This window comes from Corvus brachyrhynchos, unplaced genomic scaffold (genome assembly GCF_000691975.1).
Source record: "Corvus brachyrhynchos isolate BGI_N302 unplaced genomic scaffold, ASM69197v1 scaffold116, whole genome shotgun sequence".
NCBI classification, from domain to species: domain Eukaryota; kingdom Metazoa; phylum Chordata; class Aves; order Passeriformes; family Corvidae; genus Corvus; species Corvus brachyrhynchos.
Genome location: NW_008240221.1, coordinates 14,289,207 through 14,314,896, shown reverse-complemented (window position 1 = coordinate 14,314,896; position 25,690 = coordinate 14,289,207). Strand labels below are relative to the sequence as shown.

Sequence of the window (25,690 nt, the reverse complement as noted above, 5' to 3'; positions counted from 1 at the left end):
TCCCACTAGAGCACCCCAAGCATGTGCAAGGAGTTCCCACCAGAAATCCAAATAACACCCCAGCACTGCTGACAGCTTAATAACATGACAAAGTTCAGTCTCGATGGATGTCAGGGACAGGAATGCAGCTCAGGCTGCTCTGACCTGGAGCTTTCAAAATACTGTACAGTTGAGGCAGAGTGTTTGACAAATAATCTTTTCTTTGCCTGCTCAAATCCATCAGACGCTACCAGGTGCCATGGAGAGGCCACATGCCACTGTTAAAATGTTAAATTGAGTGGCACAGCCATTGCAAGCTCTGAGGAGGGACATTTATCTTTATTATTATTGTTATTAATAATGCAGATATTGCTGTGCGTTGCATTCCAAGGTATTTTTGCAGCACTAAATCATCCAAACACCCATCGATGGCCCTGATAAATCACACAATAAACCAAAATTCAATACAGCTGTCAGCCCAGACCCCAAGCAAAATCTCAGCGAGCTTAATTATAAAGTTCAGGCACAGACTGAACCTGCTTGCAAGGGGACGAGGGCAGCCTGACACTGGGATGAGGGGCAGGCTGGCATTGCCACTCCAGGAGCTTGGGAAAGGCTGTATCAGCCCTCTCCTCCCACTCCAGAGCACCCCAGCACTGCCACAAGCAGCAAGGTGGGGATAGCTGCTCATGACAACACCTCTCACTGTTTTCCTCTTTCTGCTTCTTTACTTTTTCTAATTTATTTTAAGCTGTTTCTCTCTTCGTATTATTTCTACTTTTCCTTGTGCTCTTCTCCTTTCCTCCCATCCCTTCCCTCTCTACCATCACTTACCTTCTGTTTCACCATCCCTGTCTTGCTCTCTCCCTCTTCTTCCCCTCCCAACCCCCCATCAAAGCAAGGAAACCATAACCCAAAGGAAGAACAAGAGTTGAACCTGTGCCAACACAATGGGCCAAGAGGCTACATATGGAACCAGCAAATCACAGAGCCATGAAGGATGTTAGTGATTTAAAGTTATGTATATTGAAGTCTGGATCTTAAAATGAATCCATAATGGTAGAGGTAACTAATGGAGAGACTTAACTGACAGCAAGCAGAGTTTTTTTCTTTAACATTGTTATGTTCCCACAAACTCCTCTTTTCCTGTCCCCACCCTTCCCCCGCTCCCCTTTCTGATTAGTTCAACATCCACGCTGACAATGAAAAGCTAAAGCTGCTGCTTTATGAATAAAGATTTTACCCCATACACCATAAATATGAGTGCTGGTTGCAGAACAAGGCATCCAACTGGCTCTGACAGCTGTGGGGCTCTCCCTGGGGAATCATGCCAGTGGCAAAGGATAGGGAATATTCCCAGCAGAGTGGGCAGGCAGCACAACTCTGTCTGTGGTGTGATAAATAACCTTCTGAGGACTTGGGATTCAGCAGAGGTGTGATGCCAAAGCCAGCTGGTCCTGTGGCAGTTCAAATTCCAACTGCACTGATTTTCTGCAATCATTAAGGACGATAAGGGAAAACCCAGAATTAAAACCCACTGCTCAGAGGCAAGGATGTCACTGTACATGTGTGCATGTATAGATAGGTGTGCATACATGTACAAAACATTATACAAAGCAGAACTACAGTAAAGCATTATTATACTTGCAAAATCTGTCCAGAGTCAGGAAAGATCAAACACTGCTCATCTGCCCCAAATTTCTTACTTTTTGTATGCAGCCTTGGTGGTGGCACTGGGACCTGAGGCAAGAGCTGAGGGGCAGGAGCTTCTGAGCACTCACAGCTGCACTTGGAACTGTAACCCAAATACCTGCCTTTACTACTTAGTGTATATGTGTATATATATTTATACATTTATATATATAAATACGCATGTGTATCTTGGCTCAGGCCATCTAGTACCCTCCCAAACAAACCTTTGAAATCAGTTGGAAGCTCATTTGTCTGGAGGGTGTTTCTAACAAGCCATTTGCAGGCATCTGTTCAGTTGAGGAGGGTAAACCAGTAGGGACAGGAGACATTTCGTGCCACTTTGTCCCAGAGATTGGGAGTGATCCTAGTACATTGAATTTACTGGTACAGCAGTTCCCTGAAATCACAGCACAGTGCAAAAATCACATCTTAAATAGGTGAAACAGAGCATCTAAAGTGAAAATCCGTCTCTGAAGTTTTCAGTCTAGATTCCCATGCTGTGAAACATCATCCCGTGCCCCTTGGGAACACATGAAGTGATCTGATGAACGTTTGTGAAGCAGTCACAAGCAACGCTGCTGCAGAAAGCACATGATACCATGACTATTTTGAAGAGTTTCCTAACAGGCTGAGCAATAAGGAATAAAGAAGGCCCAGCACCACTCTGAGCCAAGAAAACAAATTGCATCACCCGTTCAGGGCATCGACGGGGCAGGAGCTGTGCAGGATGTGGTGCATGAGCTGATGAAAGCTGGTACCACAACCCATCCACACCAGGAGTTGGATGAGGATTACATGAGTGACCTGAACTCCAGCAGGTTCTTCAAAGTCCTTCCCTTGGCACCAATAATGTTCTTTAATGTTGTTTTAACAAAGGGTTGAGGGAAGGGGGACTTCTTGAAATAAATTCTGTCTCACACTTCCCAGTGAATGTACTTCCATCCAGCTTTTCCATAAACCTGTGGCTTTCAGTGTGAGGGAACCAGAAGAAATCCCCTCTATTACTTCTGCTCTAGAAATCAGGAGCATAAGGGTTACAAGTCTTACGTATGCACTAAAGAAAACACCCTTTCTTCTTGTTTTTGGCAGTTTAGGCTTTTGAAACTGCTGCACCTTCTTCCCTATGGCATTAAATTCCCCTTTGCATTCTGCAGTGCTGATTTAGGGAGAAACTTAGACAGATTAAAGTCTGTTTAAGCACCCAAGAGAGAAGGGTTGCATTTCCCTCTAGTTGCTGAACAACAGGGCGGGTTGGAAATTTGCCACCAGCTGCTGGCATGGCCATGCTGGGCTCTGGGATGGTGGAGGAGCCAGTTCTAGTCCTGCTGAGGAGTGACTAGACTGCGGGTTTTCCTTTTCCTCCAGGCTTCTCCAGAGAAAGGCTAGATCCTGTCAGCGGTGGCTGAATATTGGCCAGATTATGGGGCATGTGGGTATAGCCTATATTTATTTTTTTAAAGTATATATTTGTTTGATGTTTTGCAAGCATCTGCTTAAGATTTCTGTGCTTATCTAACAGGAGGAAAGAGGCCGTTCTTCCCAAAGCCAATTCAGTGCAAGAAAATGTCATAACACTGCTGGGCCCCTTTGTTTCATCCTTCGCCAGAGGGACTCCATAGTTCCTCTGCTGCTCCTTGGAAAGCCAAGAAGCGAAGGCTGGCAATTAAAGGCATCTGCTGGGCTCATGAAAGGAAAGGCATGCACGAGATATGAAGGATGGATGACACCTGAAATGTCTAAACTCTTGCCTGGCGCAGACTGGACCGATTGCAGCATGTCTAGCAGGACGTGTGGAGTGTTATGTCAGGTATTGAGATAAAAAAGAAAACTGAAACTAAACCCTCCTTGACAAAGCTTCCCCACAACCCATTCCTAAAGGAAGAGGTGCCAGCAGCTCTGTGGAGCCCATCAAGGGCTCTATTTTTTACATGGCAAGTAGGAAGACACAGCAGTACAAATCCCTGTCAGATAGAGCGATTGCCTGGGTAGAAGTGATCTTTCAGAGGCCGAATGACCAAAAAAATGACCAGCAGCAGTGAGACATTGCTGTGGAAAGAGGAAGGCTTTGGCTTTGTTCAGAGCAAATGCATAAGGAATGATAAAATAAAGACAGGAAAAATGACACGTGATCCAGGTTGTTACTCACCCCATTTTTCATCATTCAGATCTGCAATCACAATCACTTATCCACAGAAACCACTTATTTTACACAGCGCCTAATGGATCTGATGCACTCGGTTTTACTACCCTAAAACATCACCTAGGCCAGTGTCCAGAGAGCCTGAGACCAGTGTTAGGTTTGTTTGTACAATGAGAGGAAACAGAGCTATAGGGAATAATTTTTAATTAAATAAACACTAAAAAACCACCAGTGTCAAACATTTTTTGTGTATGGTCAGTAGGAGAAACTCCAAGGCTTGGGGCTCCTGGCACCACTCTGTGAATTATTTGGTACTGACCACTACCAGAGATGCTCATCAGGATGGAGCAATCTCATACCCGTGGTTCTGGCAGGACAGTGACATGCTGGAGCTGTGCAAAGTGTGGGTTCCTATGAGAAAATGCACAGCAGTGTCCCCAGTCAGCCATAACAGTGCATAGCAACCCTCAGCAGCTGAGTGACTGAACAGCAAAGTTGAACTTCCATTCAGGACTGGCTAGAAAATAGTCAAAAAAATATATATTTATTAGTTCTTTGATACATCTGATGGTGAGTCTTTTAGATTCCCTGGTTTTCCTTCATGCTGCCATGACTGGAGAGAAAGGGAAAGATCACATCTGCTATGAAGCTGCACCTGGGTGTTTGCACATTTAGAGCTTACTCCAAAAGCAATCAGCCAGGGCGGACTCCTACAGTGCTGGACAAGTGAAAGGGTATTTCAGCACTAGTTAGAGCAGAAATATTAGGCTGGCACTTACCACTTTGGGTCTGGAGAATTTGGAACAGATGCCCATTTTTATATCACACACAACAACAAAAGAGATGTGGTACCAGAACAAGGCAGGACTAGAGAGATGTGGCCCTCTGGGTACAATCTTTGGTCCAGAAGAGAAGTTGACGTGTAAATTCAGAGAAATCCTGCCTGATCCTCTCCAGTTGCAGCTGCTGGATGATGAACTCTTGTTTCAGATGGAATGTGATTCCCTGTCATTTCCCATGAGAGGGATTCCGAGCCTCAGTATCTAAAGCATCTCTGGAATTGGTTTTCTTTGGGGAAGCTAAATTCAAAGTTCTGTGCTGGAATTCAGTTTACAATACTTCACATTTGTGCATTGTAATCCCAGAAAGGACATCCTGGAGCCAAGGCACCCAACCCTCACGTGGCTGTGTCTAATCTCTCACAGCAGAAACAATGTAAGAAATGAGGCAAATCGAAACCCACTTCCTGACGGACTTTCTCTCAACCCAGGCATTTAGAAACTTCTTGACTTGGAAATTGCTTCCGAAGTTTCATGTTTAACAACACAAATGGATCTGTTCTTCAGGAAGTTGATATGTCCATATTTGAAGCCCATATTCATTTTGATCTGCACAGCATCATCCAGTAAAGGGCTCCAAAGTTTAATTACACATTGAGTAAAAAGTTTATACTTTCTGATTGCTTTAAGCTTGCTGCTTGATTATTTCATTAGGAAGACATAACCTCTGATATGCGAAATAGTGAATAGTCACAGCCCATTTTGCCCTGTCCATTATTTTATAGATGTGCATCATAACCCCACCAGTTCTCATATCCCATTCTTAGAGTAAGGAATGACTATAGCTGTACTCAAGCTCTGAGCACACTTTTTTTTTCTTGCAGGCAAAGAAAAGTTGCCTGTTTCAAAAAAAACAATTAACAAAATTAAACAAAAGTTCAGCCATAACCCAATGAGAAAATAAACCACTTTTATTCAAATTATCAGGTGTTAATCACTCTTGGAATATAATTATAAACAGTTCCAATTCAGGAAGGTGGGTTTCTTCATTTAACACATACTCATTTGAAGGATACAAAAGAAATATTTGCTTATATATTCAAAGGCCTAAAATGAAACAATGAGCAGATACATTTTTTTGTGTTTAAAAATTAAATTAACTCTTTTTTCAATAATAAAATATACTACCTATTATACAAAAAGGACATTATTTTATTCACAGTTGACAGAGTAGTCTCACAATCATAATATTAAAGGTGAACTGCAATGACATTTTAGTAATATTTTTCCTATTATTGTAGACTATGAGGGTTAGAGCAGCACACAAAGGCCCTAATCAGGGTCCTGTCACGTAAGGAGCTGCACATGCAGAGAACAAATACATAGTTCCTACCCCAAAAGGTAGCAATCTAATCTAAAATTGCACATTAAGAGAGGCTGTTCCTTGACTGAAAAACACAAGTATGCAAAGGGATTTTATCCTGGCTCTCTTTCTTATCTGATGGAGACCCCTGGATGCACAGTTACTTTTCACTGTCAGACACCATAAAATAGTTGTTTACAAATAAATTACTTTTCTTTGAAGCTTACCAGGTCTCAGTTTAAAGACCTGAGTTCATGCTTTCTCCATAAGGGTTCCTGATCGTGCTTTTAGCCCAGTACTTCAGGTGGGAGTCCTGAAGCCATTAGGCATTTCTGGGATTAATGACATTTTGGAGGAGAAAATCCAGTTGTGAACTCAGGCCCTGACCAGTATCTAAATATTTGAGTGTCCTTTCAAATGAGCTATTTTTGCCTGTATAACATGCTGAAGAGGTACCATGTCTGATCATCACGTCATGGTTCACTGCCCAAATTTTGCCCTTGAATGTCAGTGCAGTTTTTAAGCAACTGTGGGTCCATTGGGGCTATGCAGGTCTCTGCACAGGTTGCTCATGCACTGATAGGAAACTTGTCCACATATCTCTTAAGACTTCCAGACTGGTTCCTGCCATCAGTGGGCTCCCCTTCCTCACTTTAAACCTCAGACCCCCTCAAAGTAACCAGAATTGTGCCCCAAATGAGTCAGGATTTGAAAGCAAGTAGGTCTGGGAGGGGGAAAAAGCACTTCTGCTCACACCCAAATCTTACTATGCAACTTGGTTTTGATCTTCAGGCTTTAGAACTGAAACCAGGTTACAAAAATAAATCTATTGATCTCTAGATCATAATTTTCTAGGAAATACACAGCAGGACCCTTCATTTAAAAAAAAAAAGGAAAGGACGAAAGGGAGCAAAGGGGGGTTACCATCACAGCTCTGAGGGTTTGCACAGATGAGGACCCATCCTCCAGGAACCAAACCAAGCAGCTGTTGGGAATTTGTTCATAGCCTCTGAAAACACAGTCAGGAGCAAAAGCTGTCAGGTTTGCATCAGGAAAGAGGGTTGGGTTGGGGATTGGGGTTTTTCACCCCAAATTCTTACTGTTAATACTGCCCAGCAATTTCCATCACTAAACAACACAACATACTCCTGGTTTCTTCGAAACACAAGGCTTAGAAACAGAACAGGCATTGGAAATGAGAAGTGAGGCAGCAGCGGGGCAGCTCGGTGCACTTAAGGGAACATTTTTAAGCCATTTAGCAGGAGTTTATTGCTCCAGCACTGGAGACTTTGAGCATTCAAGCACGACAGGGTGTGCATTGTTGTGCCAGAACTACCCGCCCTGGGTGTGTGTGGTGTGGGGCAAGAGGCCAAGGGCTGTGTTTAAACGCACCCGCACGAGAAATGCGATTTAGGCAGAACAAAGCACACTCCTGTTGTGCCTCCCTGTGATTATAAAATAGATCTGTGTCATTATAAATAGAAAATGACTGGTGACAAAGATGCTGCTTTGACTCACTTCTGAGGCCAAGCTCCTTCGCTGCGGTTCCTGATGTCAGACCAATTTAGCGGCTGTGCTGCAGGCGAATGTGTCTGGTTTGGGGTTAGCCAGTCCACATCTCATGATGGCTTAATCTCATTTTAAAACAGCAGGGGATTCACTGTGGTCCTTTGCAAGCATGGCTCCTTCACCCAAGGACGGCTCCGGACACCTTCAAAACACATTATGCCCACTGCAAGGCTCAGATTGCTAAACAGCAAATTACCTTGTCCTCCAAGGGAGAGCCAAACTTTCGGGGTCTGTGAAGTTGAGATCCTGCTTCCACACAACTAAGTGGTGTGGTTCGTGTTTATTCCAGTGGGAACCAAATCAAAGACATAGAAATAATCGTGCTGTTTCAAGAGTGTAAGTTTTCCTCTTTATGCCACCTTCCATCCCAACAAACTTCACAGCATTATTGAATTAAATAATGCAGATAAATACTCTGAAAATATATATATGTGTATGTATATATATAGTTTTCGCGTTGTACAATAGGTAATTTAAAAGAACCCAAAAAAACAAACACAAACCCTAAAAACTCAAACCAGAAACTAGAACTGAATCTGAAGCCCCTATTGCAGTATCTGGAATATTCTGTTTGCTTACTCCTAAGCATGTTCCTTAAAACAAACTGCAATCTTTCTGCTTCAATAATTTAATCAGAATCCCACTTCCATTTGTATTTTATACTGCAGTTTATTCCCAAAGCTGGGGATAACCTCTCATTTCCTGAAAGCTCTTAAAAACTTTCTTAATGAAAGAGTAGAGAAATCTGCTGTTTGCAAATTCTACTTACTTATTGCTTACTTCCAAACTAAAGTAGTTAATTTAATGAAGGAGGAAAAAAAAGGAGTGAAAAAGACTAATTTGGTGCCCGTAGCCGTTTCCCAAATTCCTCAGTTTATAGACCTAGAGAGACGGGGAAAGAGCAACTTCTCAGCAGTGCAGTAGAATAGGCTAAAATGACCCTCTGAAACCCAAGCAATTCTGGGAATTAAAGGATGTTCACTCCTCTTATGATTCTACACTGCACACTGCTTTTAGGGCTCCCAGTAGTACCCATTAGCAATAGCCAAGCTTTTCTGCTTTAATTTAATTTAATTTAATTTCCACCAACAAATTCCACCCTGTGGTGAGAATTGACAGTATCATGTTGAGAACCATTAAAGCATATTTGGATTGTTTTCACTTCATGTATACATAAAAAAAAAAAAAAAATCCCCCACCCTTCTTAGCTTTCTTTAGAGAAGCCACTTCATAATAAGAGTGAGGCAGACACAATGGAGGCATCGTTGTGCTGTGGGATACCACCATAGGGAGTGTGGTTGGAGATACAGCAGAACATGCCTTGGCATTACACTGCCAGCATAGCCTGGTCCCAGCTCCACTCTGAAACCCCCCATGGGACCAGAACAGAGCCTGGCAGCACCACTCGTGTCCCTCCAGTTGCCACCTGGTGTCCTCCTTCTGCACTAAGACCCTTTATGTCACTGCTGCTTCCTTTTCTTCCTGGGTGTACACTGTTCTCTCTGCACTAGAAACATCTTCATGCTTATGCCGCCTTTGGCTTTACTGGGAATTCCTATTGGGAATTCCCCCACTGGGAATTTTGCCACCAGATTTCAAAGGGAAGAGAAAAATAACGCCCTTCGTTAAAACAGGCTTTTCTGTCATGACTTCTAGGCCCCTCTCCAGGCAGGCAGGCAAGCACATGTTTAACATTAAACACATCAGTAGTCCCTATTCACATGCTGGAAGCCAGAAATGCTCATTAGCACTGGATCATGGCTCCAGCTGAGCTCTAACACTTCAGACAGGGAGCCGGGCAGGAGGAAAGGTGGCCCTCAAACCTTTCATCACGGTTGCACCATCTCTGGTGGAGCAGTTTCGGCTCCTCCAGCAGGTGGTGGGTCCCCTTGGCAGCAGAGGCATGACCTGCTGAGCTGTGACAATGTCACCATTCAGAGCTGCTTAGCTGATGAGCACAACTCAAATACACCACATTCAAACGTATCCTGGGGAGTGTTTTCAGGATTAGTATTTCTCCAGTGAATGGTGAAAGGGGAATGATTTGGGGCAACAGGGGAATAAGATGATTGCTACAGTCTCTGAGAGGCTGCTGAGTCCTATCTGGGGAGTGCCTGAGGGGTTACACGTGATTCTACAGGCTTTTATGTCACGTGTTAAAAAATGGACAGATCAAGCTTTGGAAAATAGCATTGGATGGGGTTTCTGGGCCTTTCTGGGGCTGAGTGCTGTTTGGAATGTGGGACAAGGAAATAAAGCAGCTGAATGCTCTCTGCTTTCCCTGCATGTGAGCTGGAAGGGGAGAAAAGGGAACAGGACTCCTCTTTTCACTGCTGAGCACTGTCATAGTCCAGGGTCCAAACCAGCACATCCCTCCTGAAAGGAGGAAATGAGAAATTTGTGACTTAGAGGGAACATGTCTACTACCTCAGAGAAACCCCTAGGCAAAGCCACCCTCAACATGCTGCCTTGCTCCTGTCTGTGCTGAAATTCACAGTCCAGACTAAACAGTATATCACTCCTGGTTAAAGTATCCCAGATGAAAAGACACTTTTTTTTTTAATGCTTTAATACTGTTTTCTAAAAAAAGAAAAAAAAAGAAAAATCATTACCTCCTTCAACTTCTCAACAAGTATAAACCTCACAGCTTTCCTGCCTCCTCTGGAATTACTAAGTCATTGCAGACATCAAAATTAATGAAGAGAAGAAAGATTCAGCAAAAAGGCAAAATCTTACTGGAAAAATATTTCTTACTATCAAAAGTAATTCAAGAATAATAAATACATCTAGAAGAGTAATAAACAAAGGAAAACTTCCCCATGCTTAAAAGAATACACATGAAGAAGGACACAAGAGTTTTGGGGTATTTTTTCTTTAAAACGCCTATTCATTTTTTAAAAAAATAATGCTTCCATGTGCTTCTGGTTTTACAGGAGTGCGATTTCCACTGGCTAGATTTTTGCAATACTTTCAACTCAGCTAATTAGCCAAACTCAGGTGATGCAGACAGGGGGCTTCATCCTACCAGATGGAAGGGTTACACTAAAACACAGTTTTCCATGTGTCCATCCACAAGAATCCTGCTACTAATCACTGAGGAAATGGTTATGACTAACTTGGAACTGAATTTGAGCACAGACAAGAGAGGGAGAAAGGTGTTGAGGGGTTAAAATAAAATAAATATATATTTTTAAATAAATGTTATATGGAATTCAGCTGAGTTTCTTGTAGGAAACAAAGCTGTCCATTTTCCTTGTGCTATAGACTGTCATTCCCCCCCGGCAGTGGCTTTTCAGTTGATGCAAGCAGAGGAGTAACCTGTAGCTCTGTATTCTACACTAGACCTGATAAAGCAATATCATTATATGATTTCTATAGGAAAAAATGTTTCTCAGAAGCCCTAGTTTAAACAGACTTTAAAAGGATACTCTTAGTCCTACCTGTGCTGCAAAATGACCTCCTGGCAATTCAAACAATCTAACAGAGAGTAAGGGTAACTAATCTATGGGATCCTCAAGAACTCCCATACCACTGCTAATAGAAGAAAAATCAATATTCATTCCAATATGAATAGAGTGTTGGATTGACTGAGCAGGGAGCTTTGAAATAAATATCTAAGAAATGTTTGGATGAAATGGACATCTTCACAGACATTTGGTCTGCATTTCTGAAATGTAGATGATTAAATCCACATTGTTGGCTTCTTCCCTCTCTGCACTATGTCTTTCTTTACATCTTGCAAAAAAATTTATGAACAAAGTTATTGTAAATCTGCAATGTCTGTCTTGTCAGATTCTTTTCAAAAATGCTGCCTTGCCAATGTAGATATAGAATCTTGTATGATTAATATTTATTACTTATAATTCTAAATACAATGGAATACAAAAATACTCTGCCTAAAGGAGTCTGGAGCCCTTTAAAATCTCATTGGTGATGGATCCTGAGTCTTGAGAACTGAGCTCAAAATCTTAGCAAAACACTTTTCTATGTAGGATTTCCAGTATTTCCTGCTTCTGGCTATGGATAAAGCCAAAAAGCACAAAGGTGAGTGAAAGTTACAGATCTGAAAAGATGAGCTTGAATTTCAAACCCAAATAAAGGTCAGGGAATGCCTGAACCTGTCCCTAATCTTGGATCAGCCTATAATAAAGTTATGAGTAAAATGCAAAGCTAGGATGCAGAGTGAGAACTGAATTCAGACAGAACCAGCACCATAACTGAAAACTGCTCCATTTCCCTCTAATATTTTCTCATATCCATCATTATATTTTATCTAGATATTTTGGAATATTGCATGAAAAATGAAACTATTTAAGGATTTTTTTGTAATTAATTTAAAAAATATTAAGCCTGTGGACTTTCAGATTTTATTATGAAATCTTAAAAAGTTTTTTAAGAACATGGAAATCATCTTAGAAAAAGCTCATTGCATTTATAGATCATTTTCTTTTTGATATAAGCCCAACCATTATTAAACATAATTTTTTAAAAACAGATGCAGTTTGAGGTCACTGAAATAAACTGTGATTTGGCCCTCTTGTATGAAAAACAAAACCAACCATATAAGAGCATTTCAGAACTATGAGATTCAGCAAAATGATGAAGATTCTGAGATGGAAATCAGGGCAGACCCTGGTTCACCTGCCTGAGATCTGCTGCATGTTTGCACAGTCTTCTTTTAGGAGCTAAATATAATAAGCAGAGAACAAGAATCTGCATCTTCTTCCATGCCTTTTATTCAAAGATTCACTGCAACTGTGGCTAAACAAAGCTACTGATTGAAGTGCAAACCTGGGAAAAGACAACTGAGAAAAATGTAGTTTGTGCTGATTGACAGGGTCATATTGAAAGTAAAAAATCCCCAGGACCATTGATCAGAGAGAAGACTTTCCACTAGGAATAAATTTTCAGAGCTTTGCTAATAACACTTTTCTAAACTGACTGAACCGTCCTGACCCATGTGCTGAGTGAAAACAAAAACCAGAAAGACAGAAAGAAAGGATCAAGTCAATTAAGATAAATAAATAAATAATTAATTGCAGGAATTTTAAAAAAGAAAAAAAGGAAAATAATATCACAATAATTCCAATCTCATGAAGAAATGTTTTTAACAAGCCACATGTGCTTGTGCAGACACTTCTAATCTCATTAGATTTTTCTGGCTGCTATTAGTGTTCTCTGAGCCAGCTGATTTCTCAGCAATATTTTAAAGAGTGCAAACCTTTGCCCTCCAGTCTAGCCAATGCTAAAATAGCCCATTCTAGGAGAAGACTTGGGAGTTCATGGATTTTCTTCCAAGGTTTTGAAAGTTCAGAACAAATTGACCATTGCATGCGAAACAATAGTCAACTGCAAACTCTCTTCAGTCAATGAACAACATTCTGCTCCCAGCTGGGTTAGTGTGAAAAGTGGAATTATCCCGCCAAAGCAAAAGGATGGTTTCAGATTGTCATCAGCATCACACGGCAGAGCCTGACTTTCAATGTTGTTCCACATTCCCAGCTCTCTGGCTGGAAACAAGTCTGCTGTGAGGTTCCCCTTGATCACAGCTCACCAGCTTTGGGTTCCCCTCAAATCAGTGCAGCTCTAGTAGCTCTGATCAGAAGAGGAGCCATATTAGGTTACAGCTCACCTTCACTTTATCTTTTAAAACAGGAATAAATCTCCCCCAAACTGAAACCTCTGAGCCATGTGCTCTGCTGTACATACTGGAGCACAAGAGTTTCAAGTGAAAGAGCTGTCATTCTGAATTTGCTAAAGGAACGGGCAAACAATCACTAGTGTAAAGCAGAAGTGCCAGGCAGACACCGCAGACAGAGCAAAATCATCTCTTTTAGAAGAAAACCTAATTCAGAATCTTGGAACCTGGATCAATAAAGCCTGGACGAGCGGAATTGAGGCATCATGCATGGATTTCTGCTAGCACACTTGCTGAATTCCTGGCTGGAAACATGCCTCTCACTATGCCAGCCTGGCCTCATTGAGGCTCTCACAGCAAACTCCTCCTGGGGTGAGATGATGAGCACTTGAAAGTGACCCATCTGGAACCCAAGGCGACAAAAGCACTTCCCCTGCCTGGAATCCGTGTGCAGCGACAGCTTCCCACTGCTGATCCAAGTTTCCCAAGATAGCAATTATAAAGGAACTGGCAACCATACAGTCAAGACGACAATATCCTACGTGGTTTGGTTTGCTGTGCCAATTCCCTCTGTGGGTGCTGGAGTCAATCTGCTGCCCCTGTTATTGCTGTGTCTGTCTGTCTCTACCAACCAGCAGATCCACTGGGCATTTTGGCACAGGCCCTGCTCTTCCAAGGGCTGCCTGCTCAATTGCTCATTCACTGTCTTTTGCTTTAAACATTCAGATCCAACACCACCATGCAAATTTTATGCAGAGTAGCATCTGCAAGTCTGACATATTCACTCAGGCTTCCCCCTCTTGCGCCAAGTTAAAAATAAATACCCAATAAACTCCTGGGCCTGCTAAGACACAAGATGCATTCAGAGAGTTTATTTAAATATAACTGCTAAGAGCATTTCTGCTTTAGGGTCAAACTCCTATTTTCCCCCTCTCTCTCTCTTGTATTTTGTTCATGCCTCAAGGATCTTAATAGAACTGGGGAAAAAAAGCGTCCTTGAAATAACCTAGAGAAGAACCAGTTCTATGTGTTCCTAACTCTCTTACCTGAAATTTCAGCTATTTTTAAAACTCTAAAGAATACAGGTAGTGATGTACCCCCAACACAGAACAAGAAACTAGTCAAGTGGGCTCATTTCTAATACTGATTGCAAATAATACTAGTTGAGCCAGATCTTGGATTAGACTTCAAAGGGTCTCCACCCCCTCACACGAGCTGCCTTCTCTTTTCTCCAGGGAGAGGCAGATTTGTCCCTGCCCAATACACTTGGAACAGGTGAAGTCATAGGGATGCCAACCAGACAACATAAGGATAAAGTACATCTTAAGGCAACAAGGAGCAGAGTCTGTAAAAGGGGATACTGAGCCACGGCTGGGGACAGTTAGGACTTGCTGAGCCTCTTGGCCACATCTGCATAGGCTTGCTCGATTTCTTTGTCTGCTGCACAGGTGTTGGTGAACTCGTCCCTGGCGTAGGCATTCTTCAGGTACCGCCACAGCCCCGTCATCTCCGCCGGGAACTCGAAGTTGCGGTATTTCTTTGCAACAATCTAAAGAAAAGATAAAACACAGGGAAAAAAACCACCTCACTGGTGATGTATCTCCAGATTCCTTCTTAGGGAGCTTCTTGCTCTTTTCTGTCATATAATTGATAGCAAACGAGAGGAATGTTTGGAGAATTGGGGACTTCCAGAAAAGCCTGAGAAGTGACTGCTGGTTGCCCTCTACCTTGCAAGGCTGCTGCTTGGCCTAAGGACACTCTAAAGCAACAACCTGGCTACTGTCACCAAATTGCAACTGTTACGGTACTTGAATTTCATTGATTTTACCATATTAGGGGTTTTGGGGGTTTTTTACAAGTCTTGAGTACCTCACTTAAAGCTGAGAAACCACATAAGAAGGGGCTGAATCATAAAAAGCAAGAAAGATTTAAGAGAAAGGCATTAGTAATGATAATAACATGTTTTCATATTAATTGTTATATTTAACATTATTTTATATATGTATATGGTATTATATTTTTAATATATGTAATATATTTTGCCTGGCCAATTGTGTCAGAGGATATAAGCACCTACAGCTGTTGGAAGGCTGTCTCCGTGTTCATGAAAAGGAAAAATTCAGGGTGGTATGGGCACCATGGTTAGGAAACCATGATCTAATCTAACAGATTTAGCATCTATTAGAAACAGGAGCATTGGGGTAAACTGAGGGAGAAAATGGTTATTTCAAGACTTTTTAGACTAGGAAATTGTCTATCAAGGCAATTTTTTGATTTCTAAAAACACTCAGGCCCTTATTCAGGAAAATAGTTAAGTGCATACTTAATTTTAAGCACCTGTACAGTCCCATTGAAGTCAATGGGATTAATGTGTACTTAAAGCTAGTTGGTTGGTTAAGTACCTTGCTGGATTGGGATATTTCAGTTTCCCTATAAGAATATACCATATAGAATAAGCTTGTGGTGACAGAGTGAACTAGCTGATAGGAAGGGATGGATTAGCTAATTTAACGTGTGCTTCCAATCTCTAATTTTTCTGACAGTATAAAATTGTTCCTGGGCATAAATTACATACATATGTGCCACAGAGTTCCCCTTTATTTTTAAAGCACATGGTAGAGCTGTTTTCCATCTCAGATTTCTTAGGATAGTCATGTTCTCAGAAATAACTGTGATTTGTTTTTATTACCAGGATCCATTTTGTATATGCAAGCCCAAATCCTGTCCTAAACTGCATTTAATTAAGCATTCTTGCCTTCCATTATGCTTCACACGCATATGGGGAAGATAAAACCTGCTGAGCAACTTAAGTCAACATTTTCAAAATTTCCAACACACATCTTCCATCAAATGAAAAAATAATTTACCCTTTTCTTCTATCTGTAAAATGCTTTTCAGGCAATATCCTATGGCTATGCTTGTCTGAGAAAAAATTTAATTCTCTTTTGACATCTTTCATTTCATCCCCAGGAGACAAGAACCAGTGAGGGGCCACACATTCATTTTGCATTGTCTGACTCCAACGTCGCCAATGAAGACGAGCCAGAAAAAGTGCTAAACCTGTGAGGATATTATCACATTTCTTACCTGGTGACTTATGTGCTTTTTAATTTTTTTTTTTCCTTTTTGCATGTGTGCAGTCAGCTCCCAGGCTCAGTTTATGTTTTGGCTCACAGAGCCAAATTAGATGCATGACTTGGCTTTAATTCCTAGCTCGCTAGCTTGCCAAGGTCTGCCAGGTACTTGGGTTATTCTAAAGCAACATGTCATCTGATAAATTAAATAAATGCAACATTTAGAAGTCAAGATGATGTACATGATTTGCACTATACCAGCAACCATAGTATATCTTAAATCCTGGACCTTGGCAGTGACTTTGATTTGTTAACTTCTCTGTGTGAAATACCAGATGGAATAAATATTCCCCAAAGAGATGGACTGCTGCTCTTAAGTTACAAATGGGTGGGAACTGACTAAAGATTTGACATGTTTCTTAAGGGTATTAGGAACTAATTAATATGAAATGCTGCTGTTACTTGCAGCAGGGTAAAAATAAAGAGACAAGACACCTAGAACTTAATATTGTCTTCACCACTATATTAGTGATGGGACAGTTTTCCCATGTACTAAATATAAGTTCCTTTAGTTAACCTGTAGGAAACACTGACAAGCAAAAGTGTGTTTCAGACTGCTCTTCTAAGTCTCTCTGCTGAAATACACATTGGCTTTAGCACTCAGCTGTCAGAGCAAGGCACATCAGTGTCAGATAAGGCTTCTTTGACGATCTCATGATATCTTTTACCTTGACAACGTGGAGTTTGGGCAGAAGGTTGCAGTCAGCAAGCGTCAGGTCATCTCCATCCAGAAACTTGCGTTTAGATACTTTCTCCTCTTCAGTGCTGTCTGCATCAATCTCCTCTGGCAGGGGAGTTCTCAGGTAATCATCCAGCTTCTTCAGAGCCTTCACCAAGCCCCTTTCAAGAGCTTGCCCAAAAAAAAGCAAAGAATAAGTGATTAGGGCAGGATAAGAATTGTTAATAAACACTCATTTTCAATGGCTACAGTAGTGCCTAGAAAAAAGCCAAGAACCAATTTCTTTGCTGTTAATTTGTGCTCCAAAGCCTACACAATCCAATGGCAAAGTAGCCCAGCAAGGTATGTCTGCCTGAGGATAAAGCTCATCCTGCAATGGGAAAAGGGACACAGGGACCTTGGTGTGCCATGTCTTCTCCTGACAAACAACAAAAAGCATGAAAGAGATCACAGAAAGAAAAAAACAACTTGTCAATATGATACACCAAAAAACCACATATTCCCTATGATATTCTTCTGGTCTGTTGAAAGCCATCACACAGGAACTGGAACGCTGTACACTGCTCCTTCATTTTTCTAGCCAGCCATGTAGGACTGCAATGAAGAAGAATTTTCTAGCATTACTTCAGCTCTGTCAAGCCTTAGTTTTACTTCTTTCAACCCCCTTCCAGAGTAATTAAAGGCAATAGCAGTAATTCCAAAGATGCTAACCAGAGCTCCGTGCAGCTGAAAGATATACTACAAATTAGATATTAGCCAGTGTTAAAATTCCCATTTAACTCTGGTTCAGCTTGGGTGCAAATGCTCTTTTTGAGAGATCTCAAATAGGGTCTCTCAATGGAAAGGAGACTCCAGACCTCTTAGTTCAGTTACTGAAGATCACGTCCCACACTGCTGCCATCTCCAACAAATTCCAGTCTTCAAATGCCACGTAGACCTCTACAGCAGAGTGGAAATTTTTCACCCAGGCAAGGAATTGGTGTTCTTATGCTTCACTCTCAGCATAACAGAAAAATTTGCTTGAAATAATGCACTTACAAAAACCTGAATAACTCTATGCAGATTTGTGTCTTACTTAAACTGCAAACACTTGGGGGAAAGAAGGGTCTTTCGTGTTTCTGTTTGAAGGGTGAAAAGCATGATGGAGTCCTGGTCCCCCACAAGTGCCCCAAAGTGCTAAAGCAACATAAATAAGAAACAGCAAGAATTTACAATGTGAAAAAATAACAACATGACTTTTGGGCTTAGGGCCAGAATTTCAGCTGGTGAAAATTACCTGCAGTGATTTATACCTGCTGCAGATGTAGGCTGGAGTCAGTATTAATGGCTTAATACTGTAAAATCTTATGTCTCTGAGTAACTTACTGCCACTGAACTTAGGGGAGAGTTACTCAGGTGATGTAGCACTACAAGGCCTATGGAGATAAAGTCCAAGGAGCAATGGGTTCAAACTGAAACAGGGGAAATTTGGTTGATTATATGCAAGAAATTCTTGACTGTGAATTAGGGAGGCACTGGGACAGGCTGCCCAGAAAAGCTGTGGCCCCATTCCTGGCAGTGCTCAAAGCCAGGTTGGATGGGGCTTGGAGCAAACTGGGATAGTGGGAGGTGTCCATGGCAGGGGGGTGCAACTAGATGGTCTTTAAGGTGTTTTCCAACCCAAACAATTCTACGATTCTATGGTTCTAAATATATTTATGGACCACAACAGGCGCTCTAAAGGGCTGCAGCAATCACCTTTCACAGAGAGCCTTCCTGGCACAGGTAACTCCACAGGCTTTGCTGTCAGCTACCCCTGTGCTTTTGGCACAGGGAGAAAGGCAGCACATCCAGGGCCACTGAGAGAGCAGGAGCTGAACACCACAGAACATGATTTCTCTGCTGCCCTAACATCCATTAAACCTGTGCCAGCAGTGGAAGTCAGATTAAGCCGCTTGATGCTTTGCTCCCACTGAAGCCTCTTGGCCCAGCACCAGGGAACCACACCAGCTCTTTTGTGGCTGACTCTGAGACACAGTGGCAAACCCTGGCTTAATTGATTGACTGGAGAAATGACTGTGATCCCACTGAAAACACCCCCACAAACATAGCAGGGAGGGAAGGAATTTTATTTCTGAAAGCAGAGCATCTAAAGCGACTGAAGTGCTGCCATCCATAAAACAAAAGTGTTGCTATCCCTCATTTAATCAATTCAAATTGAATTTTGACACTGACATTCTACTGTCAGATGCTGGCAGTGGTGCCTTTAATTGCCTGCAGCTGTCCTGCCTTACAACTTCCACAGGAGGGTAGGAACTGTGGAGTGTGGCAGCACTCAAAGGATTTAGTGATCTCTTTTTGGTTTGACCTGTAACACCTGTTGAATAGACAGTTCTGCTTCTCTTGGTCAGCCTCAGACTGTGTCCTCTTACAGTGTGTTCATGTAGAGACAATGGACTCGAATTACTGTGATTTAATTCAATTTTGTTCATCTGGATTTTAGAGAACTGGCTCAACACTGACCACTTTCCAGTATTCCCTTCACCCAGCAGGACTGTTGGTTCTCCAAGTCATCTGAGCAATATTCCAGCGTCAGGAGGATGTTTGATGCTTTATGCTAACCATAAGGGTCAGTCAGGTGTGTGCATGGAGACAGGAGCAGCAGGTGAGGTGTGTTTATGTAACTTTTCTGGAACTTATTAGGGTTTGGGGTGGGTTTTTTTGCTCTCATTGCTCTATCAAAGTGTGTCACAGCTGTCCCAAAAACAATGCCTGGAGTGAAGCCTGTTTGTGACAGTGAGAAAAACATCTATCTGAATTCATACTTGGCACTTGCATATGACAGCTTTAGGCCAGAAATAAGCATATGTTCAGGGTTCAATACATCTGTGACCTAATTCACAGGCTCTGCTGGAACCCACAGGATCCTGACATCTCACAAGGAAATCACCACACGGTCAGGACCATCTTCTATCCTGGAAGTCAAGAACTGAACAACTACTTGTGACACCAATGACCCCATTTATTTAATTAAAACTCTTCTGATTCTATTAAACCTCTCAGAACAGTCTGGAAAATAGAAAAAAAGTGAGTAAGAGAAAACTGCTCTCCTTCCAATTAAATAGTGAAAAAAATTTGAAAAACTAAGAGAATTAAAGTAAAAAAATTGCCATATCAAATGGATTTTAGGTGCACAGGGTCACATTTTTAAAGGCTGTCAATTCCAAGGCATTTTTTGAAATCCATGTGCAAATATCCATGTTGCAAATCCTACTTTTTAAGATCCCCTGACACATTCAGATTTATCTATATGATTCAAAATCTTACATTCCTTGAGAAGGTACTTGGGGAATTCCCCACTCAAGGGGGATTCACTTTCTCTCTTACCTGGTAGATATTTAGGCATAATGTGAAAGGTGAAAAATTGTGAATGGAGACCAGGAAATAACCTCTTCAGAATAGCCTACAGCTCTGAATGTTCTGGGACTCTTCCTGAGGAAAGAACTGCCTGGGCTCACATTTCTGACCAAACTCAGCTTGGATTAATTCCTTAAACTTGGATTTAATTCCAAACTTCTCATACTATGGCTATTTCATGAAAATCTGGATGACTACATTGTTTCCACTGAGAAGACAGGGGAGAGGATGCACTCACCAGGGCAGGGGTCATGTGAACACGTCACAGCACCAGACTGGATGAAGACATTTAAAAATATGTGAAGAACTAAAAAATTTCTAATTCCCCATTTGTGAGAGTATCACCCACAGTGAATTTCAGAAGTGGCTAAGCACCTAACTCCATTGGCAACTTGTCCTCTGGGAAACATCATTAAATAACTAAATAGGTTTGCTGATAACAGCTAATAGGTGGGATTAATCTTCCCTGAAGTGAGTAATTAAAAGAATATCTTTGAATTAAACACCCTGAGAGCTTCCTCTGTGTTCAGTGGAGTTTTCTCTTCCACACTTGGTCTTGGTGACCCCAAAATGAGCTGTGGGGAGAACTTTTCCTGAAGTGTCTAACCTCACTCTTGCATTTTCTTGGTAATGTCAGAGAGGAGAATTCAATATTACAACACCAAGTAGAACCAGGCCTGAGTATGCAGCTCTGTGCTGCTTTCGAAATTTCTACTTCCAATTGCTTCCCCACCCTGCAGACTTTCAGTAGGAACTTAGGGATCCCAAATGTGACCAGCTCTGAGAAAGAAGCCCTGTCATCAGCTTATCCATGCAACAGATGAAATGTCTGAACTCCTGGAAACCATTTTTCTGGACAGTGGAATCACCAAGCACAAAGGCACCAGCATCATAATGCTTCCACTGGGATATATTTAATATAATCTCAAATTCCAAGAAGTTCTACCCACTTATATACAAAATCTATGGTGGAACCATCTCTCTCAGACTTCTCTACTTCATTCTGAGCTACTTATGTAGCCAAAGACAACTTCTAGCCATCACAGTCCTGCCTTGTCATCCCACCAATAGTAAACAACAATAATAATAAAAAAAAAACCTCATGAGCTTTTTGTGATTTTTCTTCTCCCTTCAAAACTATGATTTTAAACAACTTTACTTAAGAATCCTGAGTTAGAAGCCAGAAAAATAGCACTTTCCAACCTCAAAGCAACCACAGAACACTTAATGAATGTATTACCATCTGTCAAATGCACAGGGTGAGGTTCAATTTAGCTGATGATACCTAATTCACAATTATGTTCTGTTTTCAGCAGAAGGTCACTTGATGTTGAACAATGAAATTAACAAATTCTGATATGCACAGAAATACAAATAATGTAACAAAAGTTAATATTGGCAAAACTGGGCTCTCGGTTACACTGACATAAAAGAAGAGTAACGCTGCATTGTCAACAAGCTATTCCATATTTACTCCAGTTCAACCAAGAACAGACTTTGGCTCTGTTACTCAAATTTTCAAGCAAAAACTTCCTTAAACTATTAGCCTGTGCAACTGTTTCCAGGAGATGGAGAGAAATCCTTGTGCTTTGAAGTACTTATACTACATCTGAACAAAACATTGGAAAATGTAATGCATGGAGCAATCCTGCAAGTCAAGCAGAAGGCCAGATGACAAAGATTCATTAATAGGTACTCAGGGTGAAATTTTGGCCATCCTGAAGCCCATGGAAGTTTTGCTTCATTGTTGACTTCAGTGGGGTTAGGATTTCTCCAGCAGCTTTTAAAGCCAAAAGATACTGTTATAATCAGTTCATCTGACCCCTGAAATAATACCGACCATAAAACTTCCAGCATCATCAGTCATTTCCATCTCTGTTTTCAGTGGGTCAAATAAGGCTGAAGCAAAATGGAAAGTAACTAGAAAGTAGTAAAAGAAAAATGGTTCGGAAAAAGTAAAACCAATTCAGGCTGCCCACACCCACAGCGTTTGCAGAGGTCAGGCAAGGACTCTTTTTCCCCTTCCTTGAACTCCAAATATTTCCTTCCTTGCTTAATGCTGGGACAAGGAGAAACAGCAAAGCAGACAAAGCACATAAACACCAATCTCTGTGGCCTGAACGAGCCACTGGAAGGCAAATAATTCCATCCTAAAATAGTAGCCTAGGAAAAGCCAAATTACCACCAGAGGAGCCTCAATCTCTCCTTCACTCTCTCTCCCACTCTCTCTCATAGGCTGACTGGATACCTAAATTTAAAATAGCTAAAATGAGGTGAGGTGACTCCTTTTTTATGTGTTTGTGGGGAACCTCTTGCAGGATAAGGATTTCACTTGATAGTTATTATGGAAAGAAATGCAAGGCATAGAGGGCACAATCAGAGTACTAAGAACAATAGATTTTTAAGCAAATTGAACATAAAAACTACTTGATTTATGTGAAAAGAGCAAAAATAGTTAATTTTTTAAACAAACATTAAGCAAAATAATGCAATATTTCCAAACAAACATGAAAACAAGAAAGTCATGTTTGGGGACGGTTGGTTAAGTAAGTCATGCCTAGACATCCAATTGTTTTCACATCAGTTTTTAAATGTTGGTAATCTTAAAAACTAACATATCATTTCCAAATTAAAAGGAGAATAACCTTCTGTTTCAAAAAGTTTGAGAGAAAATACTTTTACCTTCCAAAGCAAGTTATTATTCACAAAATTCCACCCACATGTGCCAATAAATCAGGTTACCCACACCACCCATGGCATTTTTCTTAAATAAAACTTTTGTCACAAAACATTTTCTCCAAGTCAAGGACAAATATATGTAGCCCTATTTCTAAGTGATTATCCCTGTGACAATAAGGCTACAAAGTCATTGGAGGCCAGCAACAACATCTTGTCTTTTGTAGCCAACACCTGAAACTACCTGAGGCTGACCTTGGCACAACTGCAAGGTTCTTAATTGTCAAGCCTAGGCAAGTTCAACAAACCATGATCCATGTAAAAAAATGAATGATTCCTGCTGCTACCCTTGATCACTGATTGATGTTTTCCCTTTTTACTGCTTTCTTCCACTGCCCTCCAGTAAGATTTATCCTGTAACACACGCAAATGAACTTGGTGAAATACACAATGAGGGAAAAGGGGGAACAGTACATAAATATTCACAGTCTCAATCAAACAATCTGAGATTTATTTTTCCTTTAAAAAAATAAACCACCTTTCCTGATCACTTCCAGATTCACAGTTTGATATTATATGAGACCCAATACTGTTCTCTGGTAGGAGAGGGGAACCAGCTAAGAAACAGCAATTTAAGGTAAGAAAATAGTATCATTCTACTAGCCTGACAGTCTGATTAAAACCCAAGGATTCATGTTTTCAGTCTCTTTTTTCTCCATCCTGCTCATTTCTTTTTTACAGGCTGGCTCAAGAGAGTATTGTAACTTTAATCTGTATAGATTAATTCTTCTCCATGGAGGGCTGTGACTGCAATACACGTGACTCTGTACTCCATATTGAATAGTTTATCTTCCCCTCTTTCAAGGGGGAATTTCAATAAAATGCTTGAGATGTGAGTGCTGCCTTGAGTTCTTCTGTCCAGCCATTTAGGAGTCAGGTGCCTTGTCTGAGCTGGTTCTGTAGGTTCCCTCTCTGCTCAGAGGGACTGAGCCTCTCCAGAGGGTAATTCCATCCAACTGCCGGAGACACCTGATTCAAACCAGAGTGACTCACTCCACACATGCCCTTCTTGCTGCAGGAATTACACATGAAACCTAAAGGACTAGCTCAGACTAGACACCTCACTTTCAGGGAGGTGAAGTCAGGCAAGATGAATCCTAACCTTTGAATATAATTCCACAGTTCATCCAAGTGATCTAGGATAATACCTCCAGTTTTTTTAAAAGTTACTTAAATATTAGGGTTTACCCCCCACAGGGCAAATACATTGCCAATTTGAGCATTGCAGCATTCTTTCCTGGCATGTTTCTGCCTCATAAACTCCCCAGCTCTGTCTGAGCAGCAAATGAGTGGGAGGTCACTGAGAGAGCCATTGGAAATGCACAGGAGGATGAAGGTTGTGTGCTCCCATGCACCCGAGGCATTTAGATGCCTAAGTCTGGGCCAAAGGGAGTTTCTGGGGTGATTCAGCTCTCCTATTAAAGATGTTCCACTCCAGATAAATAATTCAATATTCACTGGAAAAGAGTCTTGTACATGTTCCCACAATAAAGGTGAATGCCCACACAGCCATGTGGAAGAGCTGTGATCTGTCTGTCTCTACCCACTTAATGAATCAACAAATACCTGTTTGTGTACACAGAAGAGAAATGAATTATTGTTTCTTTTTCCTCAACTCTACTTTCTCCTGGTTTTGGGTTATTTTAGGGGACAAGGGCCCATGTTCATCCTCCAGACAAGTCAGAACTGGGATGTGAAAAGGGGTTTTTTACTCCTGGTCAGTGTAGGGATGAGCTAACACCAGGAGGGGTGTGAGTCACACCAACACAGGGGCACACATGGAAACAGCCACACAACTCTAGTCAAAAATCACCTTTCAGACATGATCTGAACCAGGCATAAACAGGGACATATTTTCCATAGATGTAGGCACATGGATTTTGTTCTGTATATGTGCAGAGAAATGGAGGTGCTAAGCCCCAGGCTTCATCCAGGACTCAGAGGAGCATGGAGTTGACACAGCTGAGGGACACCCAAAGCACCCTCAGAAACCTGGACGCATCAAAAATATGTTGATTTGCTTATGGGTAAGATTCCCCTTGCCTAACTTCAGCCATCTTATTGTTAGGTAATTAGTCTGACCTAATTGTTCAAGTCTCCCTTATAGCTGGCAATCAAGGACCGGCACCTCCAAAGGAAATTCTCCCAATTTTAGACCCATATTTTAAGAAAAATCAAACTGTCCTTTAGAAATTCATTGATGTCTCTCTCCATTGATCAGAAATAAACAAGGACTTTTGAATGATTAATGTATAACTTTTAGACAGATTTAGGTGAGATGATCCCTCCCTTATCATCTCTCTTCTCTTCCCTTCTCACCCTATCTACAGACTGATGATGTGGATTGATTGATTGATTCATTCATTCGGGCTTCACTCAAAAAGTCTGGAATATTTTGACAGATGTGTCTCAAAACCTCCATAGAAGGAATGAGAGAGACTAGGAGCTCGATTCTCAGCTACCTTTTCCTAAGATAGAGAACAATGATCCAAGGATTAAGAGGTTACTTGGATTTAGAGACCTGAGTGTCTTCTTCTCACAAGCTTTTCTATATAGCCTTATAAAAATAATTTAAATCATTTTCC

The 25,690-nt window shown here is 41.3% G+C and overlaps 1 protein-coding gene and 1 long non-coding RNA gene across 3 annotated transcripts in view; one reads left to right on the top strand and one right to left on the bottom strand.

The window, feature by feature from the left end:
- Positions 1 to 5,542: 5,542 nt before the first annotated feature.
- CLIC5 (chloride intracellular channel 5) overlaps positions 5,543 to 25,690 on the bottom strand; it is a 79,791-nt gene continuing 59,643 nt past the window's right edge. For both annotated transcript variants that reach the window (XM_008641836.2, XM_017745054.1), the window contains exons 5-6: positions 16,963 to 17,144; positions 5,543 to 14,709 (exon numbers count right to left, since the gene is read on the bottom strand). In XM_008641836.2, coding sequence (XP_008640058.1) covers positions 14,542 to 14,709; positions 16,963 to 17,144 — 350 coding nt within the window. In that variant the 3' untranslated portion in view covers positions 5,543 to 14,541. The remainder of the gene's footprint in view (positions 14,710 to 16,962; positions 17,145 to 25,690) is intronic.
- LOC108449292 lies at positions 14,725 to 16,466 on the top strand. The gene is made up of 2 exons (XR_001865441.1): positions 14,725 to 14,964; positions 16,131 to 16,466. It is a non-coding gene; the product is annotated as an uncharacterized LOC108449292 (long non-coding RNA).